General features: G+C 47.4%; 1 protein-coding gene across 3 annotated transcripts in view; it reads right to left on the bottom strand.

The window, feature by feature from the left end:
* The window catches only part of LOC144506945 (spectrin beta chain, non-erythrocytic 1-like), a 266,820-nt gene that overhangs the window by 210,601 nt on the left and 40,497 nt on the right, over positions 1-15,722 (bottom strand). For 2 of the 3 annotated variants that reach the window (XM_078233354.1, XM_078233357.1), the window contains exon 2: positions 12,468-12,679. In XM_078233354.1, coding sequence (XP_078089480.1) covers positions 12,468-12,618 — 151 coding nt within the window. In that variant the 5' untranslated portion in view covers positions 12,619-12,679. The remainder of the gene's footprint in view (positions 1-12,467; positions 12,680-15,722) is intronic. The other variant, XM_078233356.1, reaches the window with a different exon arrangement.

Genomic DNA, 15,722 nt, shown 5'->3' with positions numbered 1-15,722 from the left:
ACCTGTTGGACTTTAACCTGGTGTTGTTAAAACTCTTACTGTATTGACCCCAGTCCAACCCCGGCATCTCCACATCATGACTCCCATCTCTATTGACAGCAGATGCTGGGAGAAGTCCTGTTTGTCAATGTCCTATCAATTACATCGTTAAGGGATACATTTGATATGTATTTGAAAACCTATAAATAGGTGGCGGGTGGCACGATGGCACAGTGGTTAGCACTGCTGCCTCACAATGCTAGGGACCCGGGTTCAATTCGCGGCTTGGGTCACTGCCTGTGTGGAGTCTGCACGTTCTCCCCGTGTCTGCGTGGGTTTCCTCCGGGTGCTCCGGTTTCCTCCCACAGTCCAAAGATGTGCGGGTTAGGTGGATTGGCCATGTTAAATTATCCGTTGGTGTCGGGGGGACCAGCTAGGGTAAGCGCATGGGGTTATGGGGGTAGGGCCTGGGTGGGATTGGGGTCGGTGCAGACTCGATGGGCAAAATGGCCTCTTTCTGCACTGTCGGATTCTATGATCAGCTGAGTTTCTGGATTAATAATGTAGGCCATCACCTCCCCCGAGTGCTAATGGCCTCAGAGGTAATGGTCTCATTCTGACCACCAAGTTCATTCCTAGCCACAGTTAGCATTTACCGCCTACTGTGCCTTGTTACTATTACCTGGGTGTAATTAGATATGCTGGCCAGAATTTTCCCATCCTGCTCACCACAGGAAATGTAGCGGGGCTGAGGGTGGGGGGGGTGGGGTGTTGTCACATGTATTAACACACAGTGAAAAGTATTGTTTCTTGTGCACTTTACAGACAACGCATACTGTTCATAGAGAAGGAAAGGAGAGAGTGCAGAATGTAGTGTTACAGTCATAGCTAGGGTGTAGAGAAAGATCAACTTAATGCCAGGTAAGTCCATTCAAAAGTCTGACAGCAGCAGGGAAGAAGCTGTTCTTGAGTCGGTTGGTACGTGACCCCAGACTTTTGTATCTTTTTCCCCACAGAAGAAGGTGCAAGAGAGAACGTCTGGGATGCGTGGGGTCCTTGATCATGCTGGCTGCTTTTCCAAAGCAGCGGGAAGTGTAGACAGAGTCAATGGATGGGAGGCTGGTTTACGTGATGGACTGGGCTTCATTCACGACCTTTTACTACAACTTCAGTGGAATCCACTGTGCTGCAATGTCAAAATTGCAATCTGAGTTTATCCTAAAGTAGATTCTTGTGCACCCCTGTCGGAATGATTAATGCATGTTTAAATTAAACCGAGGATATATTTAGCCCTCTTAAATTAAATTAGTCTGAACAATATGAATGAAAACAAAGTGATTCTGCCAAAAGCCTGACTGAGCAGCAGTTAATTCACGGCTTATCAACATTAGGATGAAATGAATTCTAATCCACAGTTGTCTTCCGAACAGGACTTTAAACATATAAAGATAATCTGAGTCTCAGCGTTCTATTATCTTTGTTTGTTGTACCATTTACCTCATTCACAAAATGGTGTGATTGATTCCAGCTTTATCGTAATGTAACCTTAACTGGATTCAATTTCTATGAACCCCCTCAGTTGGTGCTGGCTACATTAGGTAGCCAGTTTTTGAATACATGCTGCCAGTCAGGAGCCTTGCTGCCAGCCACACACATCAAGATGTTGTGGGCAATGCTGCCCAGAACTTGCTTTCCTCATTGCGGATGAGGAATTGTGCCCAGTGTTTCGGCTAATGTACATGCCTAGTGGGCAAATGTTCATGCATCACTTGATGAGCCAGGAAGGAAGTGTGATTGTAAAAGATTCATAGAATGGATATATTGGGTGGCACAGTGGTTAGCACTGCTGCCTCACAGCGCCAGGGACCCGGGTTCGATTCCCGGCTCGGGTTGCTGTCTGTGCGGAGTCTGCATGTTCTCCCTGTGTCTGCGTGGGTGTTGGGCAGGGGAGGGAATGGAAAGTGGCTGGTTGGGGGTGGGGAGGAGAGAGGTCAGACCTAATGGCAAAGAGGTGGGGAGGTGGCAAAGTTAGAAGGGGGCTTCTGATGGAGGCATCTTCCCTCCCACCCTTCCCGTCTGAGGGCCACGCTCAATTATTTTGAGGCTTCCCCCATACCCAATCCATTTGAAGCCTCAATTGGGGCAAAGGTTGATAGCTTGTCTGAGGCCTTGCCCGGCCCAGTATAAAACCCCTGCAGGCTCAGGGCGGGCGGGAACTCGGAGTGAATCCCATTCAAACCAAGAGGCAGAAGGATTGGAGGGGACATGAGGAAAATCTTTTTTACACAGAGGGTCGTGGGTGTCTGGAATTCGCTGCCTGAGTTGGCGATGGAGGCAGAGACTCTAAACTCGTTTAAAAAGTACCTGTATCTGCACCTCAAGTGCTGTAAGCTGCAGGGCTATGGGCCGGATGCAGAAAGATGGAATTAGAAAGAGCATCTGAGTGTCTTTGGGTCAGTATGGACAAGATGGGCCAAACGGCCTCCTTCTATGCTGTATTATTTATATGGTTCTATTTACACCACTTAGAGCAAAGACCAAGGAAATGTGCATATTTTTCCAATCTGGGCTTGTAGAGATAAAAATCCCATAATATTCTTTGTCTAATTAATAAAATTGCACTTTTGCAAAACAGAGAGAATTAATTGTCACTAAAATTATCACTTTCTTCAGCCTACATTCTTTTCTCATTCCCATTTCTGTCAATAATATTGGATAAGGAACAACTATTCCCCATAGTTGAAGGGTCAGTCACGAGGGGACATAAGTTCAAGGTGAGGGGCAGGAGGTTTAGGGGGGGATGTGAGGAAAAACATTTTTACCCAGAGGGTGGAGATGGTCTGGAATGCGCTGCCTGGGAGGGCGGTAGAGGCGGGTTGCCTCACATCCTTTAAAAAGTACCTGGATGAGCACTTGGCACATCATAACATTCAGGGCAACGGGCCACGTGCTGGCAGATGGGATTAGGTGGGACTTCAGGTGTTTCTAATGTGTTGGTGCAGACTCAATGGGCCGAAGGGCCTCTTCTGCGCTGTATGATTCTATGATTGTCGATGATTCCACAATATTCTGACTTAAATTAAGGGAAACGAAGCTGCAAATGTTGGGAATCTCAAATAAAATCAGAAAATGCTGAAAGAAATGGGTCACTCAGCATGTGTGAAGAGAAAAGTCAGGCGATGGCTCTTTGGCAACGCATCCTTCATTGATGATTTGGTAGGCTTGTGTGCAATGAAAATACATACTCAAAACTTGGTAACTTAGAATCCTAGAACCCCTAAAGTACAGAAGGAGGCCATTCGGCCCATTGGGTCTGCACCTACCACAATCCCACCCAAGCTCCGTAAAGCATCTACCCTGCTAATCCCCCTGACACTAGGGTCAATTTAGCATGGCCAATCCACCTAACCCGCACATCTTTGGAGTGTAGGAGGAAAACGGAGCACCCGGAGGAAATCCACGTAGACACGGGGAGAATGTGCAAACTCCACACAGACAGTGATCCGAGGCCGGAATTGAACCTGGAACCTTGGTGCTGTGAGGCAGCACTGCTAACTACTGCGCCACCATGCCGCCCAACCTGATGCATACTTCCATCACTTTCAGTAAGCGTTTGAAGTTTGCACCAATGTAAATCTAAACGCACAAGTCTTCAACAGTTTTTTTTTGTTAGTTTTTAATCCATCAAGTTATACAATAAATGGCAGAGCCATCAAGAGTATAGAAACACAGAGGGACCTAGGTGTGCAAGTCCACAAATCCTTGAAGGTGGCAGCACAGGTGGAGAAGGTGGTGAAGAAGGCATATGGTATGCTTGCCTTTATAGGACGGGGTATAGAGTATAAAAGCTGGAGTCTGATGTTGCAGCTGTATAGATTGCTGGTTAGGCCACATTTGGAGTATTGCGTCCAGTTCTGGTTGCCGCACTACCAGAAGGACGTGGAGGCTTGAGAGAGAGCGCAGAGAAGGTTTACCAGGATGTTGCCTGGTATGGAGGGTCTTAGCTATGAGGAGAGATTGGGTAAACTGGGCTTGTTCTCCCTGGAAAGACGGAGAATGAGGGGAGACCTAATAGAGGTGTACAAAATTATGAAGGGTATAGATAGGGTGAACAGTGGGAAGCTTTTTCCCAGGTCGGAGGTGACGATCACGAGGGGTCATGGGCTCAAGGTGAGAGGGGCGAGGTATAACTCAGATGTCAGAGGGACGTTTTTTACACAGAGAGTGGTGGGGGCCTGGAATGCGCTGACGGGTAGGGTGGTGGAGGCAGGCACGCTGACATCGTTTAAGACTTACCTGGATAGTCACATGAGCAGTCTGTGAATGGAGGGATACAAATGAATGGTCTAGTTGGACCAATGAGTGGCACAGGCTTGGAGGGCCGAAGGGCCTGTTTCCTGTGCTGTACTGTTCTTTGTTCTTTGTTATCTCCTTGCTTGCTCCAAGTATCAATTCAAATTCAAACTGAATCCCACGAGAGAGAGACAGACTTGATCCAAGCTGAGAAGGAAAGTTATTGCACCTGATCTTGGGCTTGAACTGACACTTTGGGCGGAATTTTACTGCCCCGCCTACCGCGGAAATCGGAGCGGGCGGGGGACGGATAATGGAAAGGTCCGTTGGCCCTGGGGTGGGATTTTATGGTTTCGGGACGAGCAGAGCCACAAAATCCCACCCTTTATCTTAGCCAAAAGGCTGAGAAGAGAAGCGTATGCCTCAGTCTTTGCTTCTCCATTTTGTTTTTGCATCCTGTAATGACCTCAACAAGGCCCATGAGGTTGACCTCTTAGAGTATGAGCTCCTTGATTGAGGTAATGATTGCCTGCCAATTCAGGGAGTCTCACCTGTGGATATATTGAGGAGTGTCAGGGCAACTGACACTCCGCATTCTGACTTTGTACCTGAAGCACTCTTAGGAGTGGGATTGAGTTTGTAAATAAAGGGAATGTGGTGAAGGGACCCCGGCCTCTGAGGAGTTACTTCACATCTTTATGTTCAATGCAAGGTTCCACCCAGAATTCATCCCACCATGTCTCAGACACAGCCTCAGATCTCTCACTGCTCCAGTACGCTATCTTTCTCTGCTTCTCAGCCTTTCTCTGAACCAAATTTCCAATAATACTAAATTACAGATGGTTTTGTACTGCAGTCCCATACACAGAAAGTACCGGAAAGAGACTACCTGAACCCATTTTACATTACACCTTACATTGCACCTGCAGGGTGCCAAAACCAAAAGTTTTAATGCTTTTTTATAAAGTTTATTTATTATTGTCACAAGTAGACTTACACTGCAATGGAGTTACTATGAAAATCCCCTAGTCGCCACACTCCAGCGCCTGTTTGGGTAACACTGAGGGCGAATGTAGCATGGCCAATGCCTCTAACCAGCACATCTTTCGGACTGTGGGAGGAAACCGGAGCACCCGGAGGAAACCTACGCAGACATGAGGAAAATGTGCAGACTCCACACAGACAGTGACCCAAGCCGAGAATTGAACCCGGGTCCCTGGAGCTGTGAAGCAGCAGTGCTAACCACTGTGCCACCGTGCTGTCCTATCAATTTGAGACAGTATTTAACTTAAATCCTATTTCTGCACCCTGGTTCTCCAATCCTTAAGATGAAAGGGAAATCAATATCGCTTGTCGTTACTCTGCTGTCATTTACACAATGGTCGATTTGGAGTCATTTATTGCAAATGACAGTTCTGGAAATGGAGCTAAACGGACAAAATTGGATAATAATTTCTGGCGATAAGAATTTAGTTTTGCTCAAAGGAGGGAAAGGCTTTCATTGGCGTTTGCTACAGAGTTCTGAAGCAGTAAGGCCGGCATGGTGGCACAGTGGTTAGCACTGCTGCCTCATGCACCAGAGACCCAGGTTCGATTCTGGCCTCGAGTCACTGTCTGTGTGGAGTTTGCACGTTCTCCCCGTGTCTGCATGGGTTTCCTCCGGGTGCTCCGGTTTCCTCCCACAGTCCAATGATGTGCAGGATGGGTGGATTGACCATAGTAAAAGTGCCCCAAAGTGTCCCAAGAGGTGTAGGTTAGATGGGATTAGCCATGGTAAATGTGTGGGGTTAATGGGGATAGGGCAGGGGAGAGGGCCTGGGTGAGATACTCTGTCAGAGAGTTGGTGCAGACTCGATGGGTCAAATAGCCTCTTTTGCACTGTAGGAATTCTATGAATTGGAATCGGTGTGTGAAAAAGCCCCACAACAATCCTGACTTGGAAATATATCGGCCAGTTAGATGTGTGGGTTAGGTTGATTGGACAAGCTAAATTGCCCCTTCGCGTCAGGGGGACCAGCAGGGTAAAAATGGGGGGGTTACACGATTTAAGGCGTGGGTGGGATTGTTGTCGGTGCAGGCTCGATGGGTCGAATGGCCTCCTTCTGCTCTGTATGGATTCTATGGTTCTTGTGGCAGTTGAGTCTCGGGTCACTCTGGTTAAAGTGTCACAAGGTTCGAGCAACTCTGAATCAACAAGTTATTGATATAATTGGACAGAACCGATACTGAGATTAAACAGCTGCCCACCGTGAATGAGCACTTCAATTCCACTCAGATGCCAACAGTTAAATGCTGCAGCCATTGCTGTGCAGAGGAGGTCACATTTTAGGTCAACCCAAGGTCAAAGCTATTGGAAAGAAACGTGTCTGTCCAAACAATCTGATCGCAATTAGCAATAAGACCATAAGACATGGGCACAGAATTAGGCCACTCGGCCCATCGAGTCTGCTCCGCCATTCATGGCTGATATTTTTCTCATCCCCATTCTCCTGCCTTTTCCCCATAACCCTTGATCCCCTTATTAATCAAGAACCTATCTATCTCTGTCTTAAAGACACTCAATGACCTGACTTCCACAGCCTTCTGCAGCAAAGAGTTTCGCAGATTCACCACTCTCTGGCTGAAGAAATTCCTCCTCATCTCTGTTTTAAAGGATCGTCCCTTTAGCCTGAGGTTGTGCCCTCCGGTTCTAGTTTTTCCTACGAGTGGAAACATCGTCTTCACATCCACTCTATCCAGGCCTCGCAGTATCCTGTAAGTTTCAATAAGATCCTCCCTCACCCTTCTAAACTCCAACGAGTACAGATCCAGAGTCCTCAACCGTTCCTCATCCAACAAGCTCTTCATTCCAGAGATCATTCTTGTGAACCTCCTCTGGACTCTTTCCAAGGCCAGCACATCCTTCCTTAGATACGGGGCCCAAAACTGCTCACAGTACTCCAAATTTTGCTGTTTTCCCAATGGTTACCTGGTTAAGTCAGAGGATAGTACAGAGAGATAGGGCCGGATTCTCTGACCTCATTCACGGCTGGGATTCTCCGGTCCCACTGCAGTGAATGGAGATTTGGCTGAGCACCAGATTCTCCGTTCTCGCTGGCAGTGGGGCGTGAACGGCTGGCGAATCCGACCATAGACTAAGAAACAGCCGGGTTCAATCACTGTCTTACGCTGCTACTTGTCGTCAGCTGGGACAATAGTTGGGATGTGACAATTAGCCTCAGTGGCTCTGGGGAGGAGGTGGTGGAGGGAACTGGTCACAGCATCCAATAACCACCACTGCTTCAAGTGTGCACCTCAAGCATTGGACGGAGCTGTGATATGATGACCGGAATTCTCCAATCTGGTTCATCCTCGTTGCCAGCGAGAACGGGGAATTTGGCGCTCAGCCAAAGCTCCATTCACTGCAGCGGGACTGGAGAATCCCAGCTGCGGGCAAGGGTCAGAGGCTTTTGGTGCAGATCAGAGATTGGAGAGTCCTGGCCAATGTCTCCTGCACTTGAATAGTGACCTTAACAATCCACTGCTGAGGTTCACGCACACAGTGACCATCTGGGTGAAGTAGTGGAGAGCACTTGCATCGTAGAGAAGATGCAACTTCTTCGGGAGAGGAGACAACTTGTGAACTGGAAGAAAAAATAACCTTGCTGAATATCAGGACTTTGCCAGATGCATGTGTCACACAATAAAGTACCCAAGTCCATAACAAGACTTGACAACTGAATTTAGCATGAAAATAAATCTTTCAAGCTTTGCTTTGATGATAACCTTGAAGATACATCATCACTATACTGGACAGTATTGGAGAGAGTTCAAATGAAATTCAGTTTCTGGAACGAGTTATTACAAAAATTCAATTTTGGAACTCACACACTGACTTCAGGGAGGTTTAAGTATTTGAAATGCTATTTTTTTGCTGGGTGACACAGTACAGGAATGAGATAGAGAATCTGGCGAGCTGGTGCAACGACAATAATCTCTCCTTCAATGTCAACAAAGCAAAGGAGATAGTCATCGACTTCAGGAAGCATAGTGGAGAACATACCCCTGTCTACATCAATGGGGGCGAAGTAGAAATGGTCGAGAGCTTCAAGTTTTTAGGTGTCCAGATCACCAACAACCTGTCCTGGTCCCTCCATGCCGATGCTACAGTTGAGAAAGTCCACCAGCGTCTCTACTTTCTCAGAAGATTAAAGAAATTTGGCATGTCAGCTACGACCTTCACCCTGATTTTCCGAGGCAGCAGGAAGTGTAGACAGTGTCGATGGATGAGAGGCTGGTTTGAGTGATGGACTGGGCTTCGTTCACGACCTTTTGTAGTTTCTTGCAGTCTTGTACAAAGCAGGAGCCATTCCAAGCTGTGATACAGCCAGAAAGAATGCTTTTTATGGTGCATCTATCAATGCATAATTAAAGATCCCCACGCATCCTGGACATTCTCCTTTCCACCCTCTTCCTTTGGGAAAAAGATGCGAAGGTCTGAGGTCACGTACCAACCAACTCAAGAACAGCTTCTTCCCTGCTGCCATCAGACTTTTGAATGGACCTACCTTGTACGAAGCTGATCTTTCTCTGCACCCTAGTTATGTCTGTAACACTACATTCTGCACTCTCTCCTTTCCTTCTCTATGAATGGTATGCTTTATTTACATGGTGCGCAAGAAACAATAAATTTCACTGTATACCAATACACGTGACAATAATAAATCAAATCAAATCAAAATCAAAACCATTTGCCTCACCTGATGTTTAAAACAATAAGCTGATGACCCAAGGGTTTGTCTGGCATTTGGATATTGAATCATAGAATCCGACAGTGCAGAAAGACGCTATTTTGCCCATCAAGTCTGCACCGACCACAATCCCACCCAGGCCCTATCTCCTTAACCCCACGTATTTACCCTGCTAACTCCCCTGACACTAAGGGGCAATTTATCATGGCCAATCAACCTAACCAGCACATTTTTCGGACTGTGGGAGGATTTTTAAAAAATTTGATTTATTATTGTCACATGTATTAACGTACAGTGAAAAGTATTGTTTCTTGCGCACTATACCGACAGAGCATACCGTTCATAGAGAAGGAAACGAGAGAGTGCAGAATGTAATGTTACAGTCATAGCTAGGGTGTAGAGAAAGATCAACTTAATGTGAGGTAGGTCCATTCAAAAGTCTGACTGCGGTAGGGAAGAAGCTGTTCTTGAGTCGGTTGGTACGTGGCCTCAGACTTTTGTATCTTTTTCCCGATGGAAGAAGATGGAAGAGAGATGGCTGGGGTGCATGGGGTCCTTGATTATGCTGGCTGCTTTTCCGAGTCAGTGGGAAGTGTAGACAGAGTCAATGGATGGGAGGCTGGTTTGCGTGATGGATTGGGCATGGATTTGCTGATTTGAGTGATGGATTGAACCGGGGTACCCGGAGGAAACCCATGCAGACACGGGGAGAATGTGCAAACTGCACACAGACTGTCACCCGAGGCCGGAATCGAACCCGACTGCTTACCGAGTCTTTCCCTTCAAAGCGAATCCTCGGATAATTCCTGTGGAAAGTGACATTAATGGCAGATCCCGGGGTCCATTAGAAACTAATTGCTGTTGGGCATTTTTCTGTATTGACAACTACTTGGCCGCAGTGCTTGGGAAGAAGCCAGGCTGTCTCAGGTCAGAAATGCGGCGGGGAATCGATGGCTTGCTTTCCTGCCTTTCCTTTAAGTGACAGATGGAAACACTGACAAAGTGAAATGTCAGATCTCCCAGCACTGGAACTTTTAAATACTTTGGCTGCATCTTTATTGTTCTGGTGCAAGCAGGAACATCACTGAGCTTTGCCAAGCAGTTTGGCGTCACGGGGAGGGGGGTGGGAAGTGCCTTTTTAAAAATCCATTTGCACAGTGCGATGTGGGGAAACAGTTGCATGAGTGCTTGGCCATAGTGCTGCTGTACATGGATTTACACCCCCTCCAAACCAGATTATCCACCTGTCTGATTAAATTTATCCTTTGAGAGGAAAGCACTTACTTCAAGACATTGGAACACAAGAACACAAGTAGGCCATTCAGCCCCTCGAGACTTCTCCGCCATTCAAGGCGATCGTGGCTCTTTTCACCTCAGCCCCAACTCCACTTTCCTGCCCATTCTCCATAACCCTTCAACTTGTTACTAATTAAAAATCTGTCTATCTCCTGCTTACATTTACTCTCTGTCCCGGCATCCACCGCACTCTGGGGGGAATGAATTCCACAGATTCACCACCCTTTGAGGGAAGTAGTTTCTCCTCATCTCTGAACAAAGAACAATACAGCACAAGAACAGGCCCTTTGGCCCTCCAGGTCTGCTACCCCTTATCCTAAAACGATGGCCTCTCTGTTCTAGATTGCCCCACAAGAGGAAGCATCCTCTCTATGTCTACCCTGTCAATCCTCTTTAGCATCTTGAAGTCATCGACTTCAGGAAACATAAAGGAGATCATGCCCCTTGTCTACATCAATGGGGACGAAGGAGAAATGGTCGAGAGCTTCAGGTTTTTAGGTGTCCAGATCACCAACAACCTGTCCTGGTCCCTCCAAGTCAATGCTATAGTTGAGAAAGTCCACCAACGCCTCTACTTTCTCAGAAGATTAAATAAATTTGGCATGTCAGCTACGACTCTTACCAACTTCTATAGATGCACGATAGAAAGCATCCTTTCTGGTTGTATCACAGCTTGGTATGGCTCCTGCTATGCCCAAGGTCACAAGGAACTACAAAAGGTCGTGAATGTAGCCCAATCCATCACGCAAACCAGCCTCCCATCCATTGACTCTGTCTACACTTCGCGCCGCCTCGGAAAAGCAGCCAGCATAATCAAGGAACCCACGCACCCCGGGCATTCTCTCTTCCACCTTTTTCTGGGAAAAAGATACAAAAGTCTGAGGTCATGTACCAACCGACTCAAGAACAGCTTCTTCCCTGCTGCTGTCAGACTTTTGAATGGACCTATCTTGCATTAAGTTGATCTTTCTCTACAACCCTAGCTATGACTGTAACACTACATTCTGCACTCTCTCCTTTCCTTCTCTATGAACGGTATGCTTTGTCTGAATAGCGCGCAAGAAACAATACTTTTCACTGTATACTAATACATGTGACAATAATAAATCAAATCAAATCAATTAGACCTCCCCTCATTCTTCGAAACTCGAGCGAGTATCGATCAAAACTGCTCAATCTCTCTTCATAAGACAAACCCCTCGGGCGGGATTTTCCAGCCTCGCTCGCCCCAAGACTGGAAAATCCTGTCCAAGGTCAATGCATCTTTGCATGCTCCTGTCCCGCCCGCTACGATTCCCGTGGCGGGGGGAGGGGGGGACAGAAAAATTTTGCCCCTCATCTCTGGGAGACATTTTAAATTTGCTGATATTTTTCGAAGTGTGTAAAGTTTAATATCAGAGTTCTTTTGATGATAACAAGGGAGCCATATTCCGGTCGGTGAGATAATGAAGCAATCTTCAGTCACAATTACAGAAACAGACGGAAAAAACGAACATGATAGAAAATTAATATCTTCAGAATCATAGAATCCCTACAGTGCAGAAGGAGGCTATTTGGCCCATCGAGTCTGCACCAGCACAATCCCACCCAGGCCCTATCCCCATAGCCACATGCATTTACCCTAACTAGTCCCCTGACACTAAGGGGCAATTTAGCATGGTCAATGCACCTAACCTGCACATCTTTGGACTATGGGAGGAAACCGGAGCACCCGGAGGAAACCCACACAGACACGGGCAGAACATGCAAACTCCAGACAGATAGTGACCCAAGCCGGGACTCGAACCCGGGTCCCTGGCGCTGTGAGGCAGCAGTGCTAAACACTGTGCCACCGTGCCGCCCCTAGATGACAGGTACATTTGCAGTTTGTTACCTGCAGAAACTTCCTGTCAGAAATAAACACAGATGTTAGTGCCAACCTTCAAGATGTACTTTAACGTGATCTTCACAACTGCAAGACATTCTTTTCCTTTCCCTTTCTCAGAAAAAAAAATCACCCTTTTCGAATTTAATGAAAGAATTTCACTTCTTACAGGCAATGGATTGAAGGCACAGCGTTTTATATGCTCGCGGGAAACGGGATTTATTTCTTCTTACTTGAGAAGGAGTAGCTGGAAGGGTGAGCATTAATAGCCTAGCAATACACGCAAAAGAGTTCAGCTGCTTTACCTGCAAGAGCTTTGATTCTCGAACGCTCAAACAACCTAGCCGAGCTGTTGTCATTGTCGAGTTCACTTTCGTCCGAGAGTTCCCAGCGGGCATTGATGTGGCTGTACTGCTGCTGAATCTCCACATTGTCAAAATCCGTGGCCGATGTCATGGTGCCGGTCCTGTCGCTGTCTTCTCTCTCTCTTCCCTCTCCCTCTTCTCATAAGGCCTGTCTGTGGGGAGGAACAGCACTTTAAACACACTCAGGGAGAGAAGGAGAACATAGGCACCTCGACAGAAGCCCGGTGCGATACGAGCTACACTTCAGTCGCTGCCACTTTAGGGGGCTGAGGGGGGGGGCGGGAAACAGATGATACATTTCTTTTCACTGGGGGCATTCAGCTGGTCCTGATAATAATGCAGCAATAATGGTGCAAGCACCTCTGAAAATTTCACAGCGCGGTTTGTCCAGCAGATGGAGGTCTTGCATGCACAAACCTGCCAGAAAGTAACATCGAACCGCTGTACATATTGCTCAGCGCTCCAACAAAGACATCATTGGCAGATTGTTACTTACACAGTTAAGTGTAAGGTAGATCAGATGCTGAAGCAAGCCAGTAGCTTTCTGCATCGTTCGGTGGTCCTAAGCTTTGAGTATGAATCGGAGCTGGGAATGTATTTTCTCGGAAATTCCTTCGGAGCTGAAGAGTGAGATTGGTTCGCGTCTGTGAATGATATATTGGATATGGCCGGGGTGACTCACAGTTCTGCATCAAACTGGACACAGCACACATGCATTCTCATTGTCTGCAGCACCAGCTGTGCACTCAAAGGTCCTGTTGTACTGGTTACACATGATCATCTCCCCCCCACCCTCCCGATCAGCCCCATTTAGACACATTACTGGGTGATACACTTGAAAGGTTGGAAATGCCTTTGAAGAGGGAAGCGACACTGGCTGGCGTTTCATCAATCAAGCCCCAGCTTTCGCTTTGCACCAGAAATGTGCAACGCAGCAACTAAAGACAGGACACCTCTCCTCCATTACCTCCGACACCTCCCCCCCCCCTCTCCCCCACTGCGCCTTCCCACGCCACCGCAGAAGGTGCAACACCCACCCCTTCACCTCCTCCCTGCTCACCGTCCCAGGGCCCAAACACCGCTCTCAGGTGAAGCAGCGCTACACATCCACCTCCTTCGATCTGGTCTATTGCATTCGCTGCTCCCACAGGAGTCTACTCTACATCGGAGAGACCAAACGCAGACTGGGTGACCACTTCGCCGGTCACCTCTGGTCCATCCGCAAGCAGGACCCAGGCCATCCTGTCGCTTGTCAATTCACCCCGCTCTCCTGTCCGCATGTCCCAATCCCTGGCCTTTTGCGATGTTCCAGTGAAGCCCAAAGTAACTCATCTTCCGATTGGGAACTTTACAGCCTTCCATTCTGAACATTGAGTTCAACAACTTCAGAGCACCCAAATATTAGTCGCTGAAATTGCCGAGCGCTCAGTTTGTATAAAGTCACATTTATCATTGCCGTAATAAGAAAGTTACTGTTTAAAAGGGTCGTGGTACAAGAGAATGTCAATGATTCAACCACTGGAGTTGGCAGGAGCAAGGAGTGCACCCTCATCTTCACCCCATTCCCATTTATTTTATTTCATTTCTTTTTAATCCATTTATTTCTTTATACTCTCATCATTATTCTTCATTTCCATTTCTCCCATCTTTTCATTTGTCCACTTCTTAAAAGTCTCGCTTTCCATCTTGTTTCCCTCCTGCCCTCCCCCCACCCCACTAGGGCCATCTGTCACATGGTTCAGTTTGACCTTTGACACTCAATGTGGTGGACCTCAGTTGTGCCTTTGTCCTATATGGACCACCGTTGTGTGTGTTTGTCATACCTGGACACATCCCCTTCCAGTTTGGTTCCTCCCCTCAGCACCTAGTATAAAGGTGGCTGTCTCCTCCCCCTTGTTCAGTCCAGGTCTGTTAATTGTTGGGATCTGCTCCTGATTCTGTTGTGAATAAAAGCCTACACTTATATTGGCATATCGGTAGTCTTTCGCCTTATTGATAGCGCATCACTCTGCACCTTTGTTCTGCCATTTGCACATTCCCATCTCCTAAGGGACGCTGTTAGCACCATTCTCAGCCTTTACTACCACCATTTACATCCCCTTAGTCTTTTTGTCTATGACGTCTTTGTCAATCACACACCCCCTCACCCTCACAATATAAACCTCATCCTATCTTCTTTGACTTTAGCTCTGATGAAGGGTTATCCAGACTTGAAACAGTGGCCCCAAAACCAGAAAATCCCACCCGAGGTCAACGGACTTTTACATGGTGACTCTCACCCCCCCCCACCCCCCCCACCATCCCCCCCACCCCCCCCTCCCCCTCCCCCCCCCCCCCGCCCACTACGATTCCGATGGCAGGTGGGACAGGAAAATTCCCCTCGTTGGCTCTATTCTCTCTCCACAGATGCTGTCAGACCTGCTGGGATTTCCCAGCATTTTCTGGTTTTGATGTTGAATTGAAGACAAGTGCTGCTAGAATACGGGTCCAGCCACATAATGCATGTCCACTTTGTGATCTTTGAGTTTAGTAGCTCACATCTACCATCATTCTCTCACCCAAATATTAGTCGCTGAAATTGCCAAGTGCTCAGTTTGTATAAAGTCACATTTATCATTGCCGTAATAAGAAAGTTACTGTTTAAAAGGGTCGTGGTACAAGAGAATGTCAATGATTCAACCACTGGAGTTGGCAGGAGCAAAGAGTGCACCCTCATCTGCCTTTAAGTGACAAATTTAGAAAGTCATCTTCTTCCTGCCATCTACAGAAAGTGGAGGGACTCTGGATAGGGAAGAGGAAATCATGAAATAGAAATTAAATTAAATTACACCCAAACCAAAAATATAACACTCATGGTGTATCTATTGGCAGTGTTTCTCATAGAATCCTACAGTGCAGAAGGAGGCCATTCGGCCCATTGAGCCTGCACCAACCACAATCCCACCCAGGCCCTATCCCCATAACGCCATGCATTTACCCTAGCCAGTCCCCCTGACACTAAGGGACAATTTAGCACGGCCAATCCACCTAACCCGCATGTCTTTCGGACTGTGGGATGAAACTGGAGCACCCGGAGGAAACCCACACAGACACAGGGGAGAACGCGCAGACTCTGCACAGACAGTGACCCAGCTGAGAATCGAATCCGGGTCCCTGGCACTGTGAGGCAGCAGTGCTAACCACTGTGCCACCGTT

The sequence above is a fragment of the Mustelus asterias genome, chromosome 18 (assembly GCF_964213995.1).
Source record: "Mustelus asterias chromosome 18, sMusAst1.hap1.1, whole genome shotgun sequence".
NCBI classification, from domain to species: Eukaryota; Metazoa; Chordata; class Chondrichthyes; order Carcharhiniformes; family Triakidae; genus Mustelus; species Mustelus asterias.
This window is presented reverse-complemented; position numbering and strand designations above follow the sequence as displayed.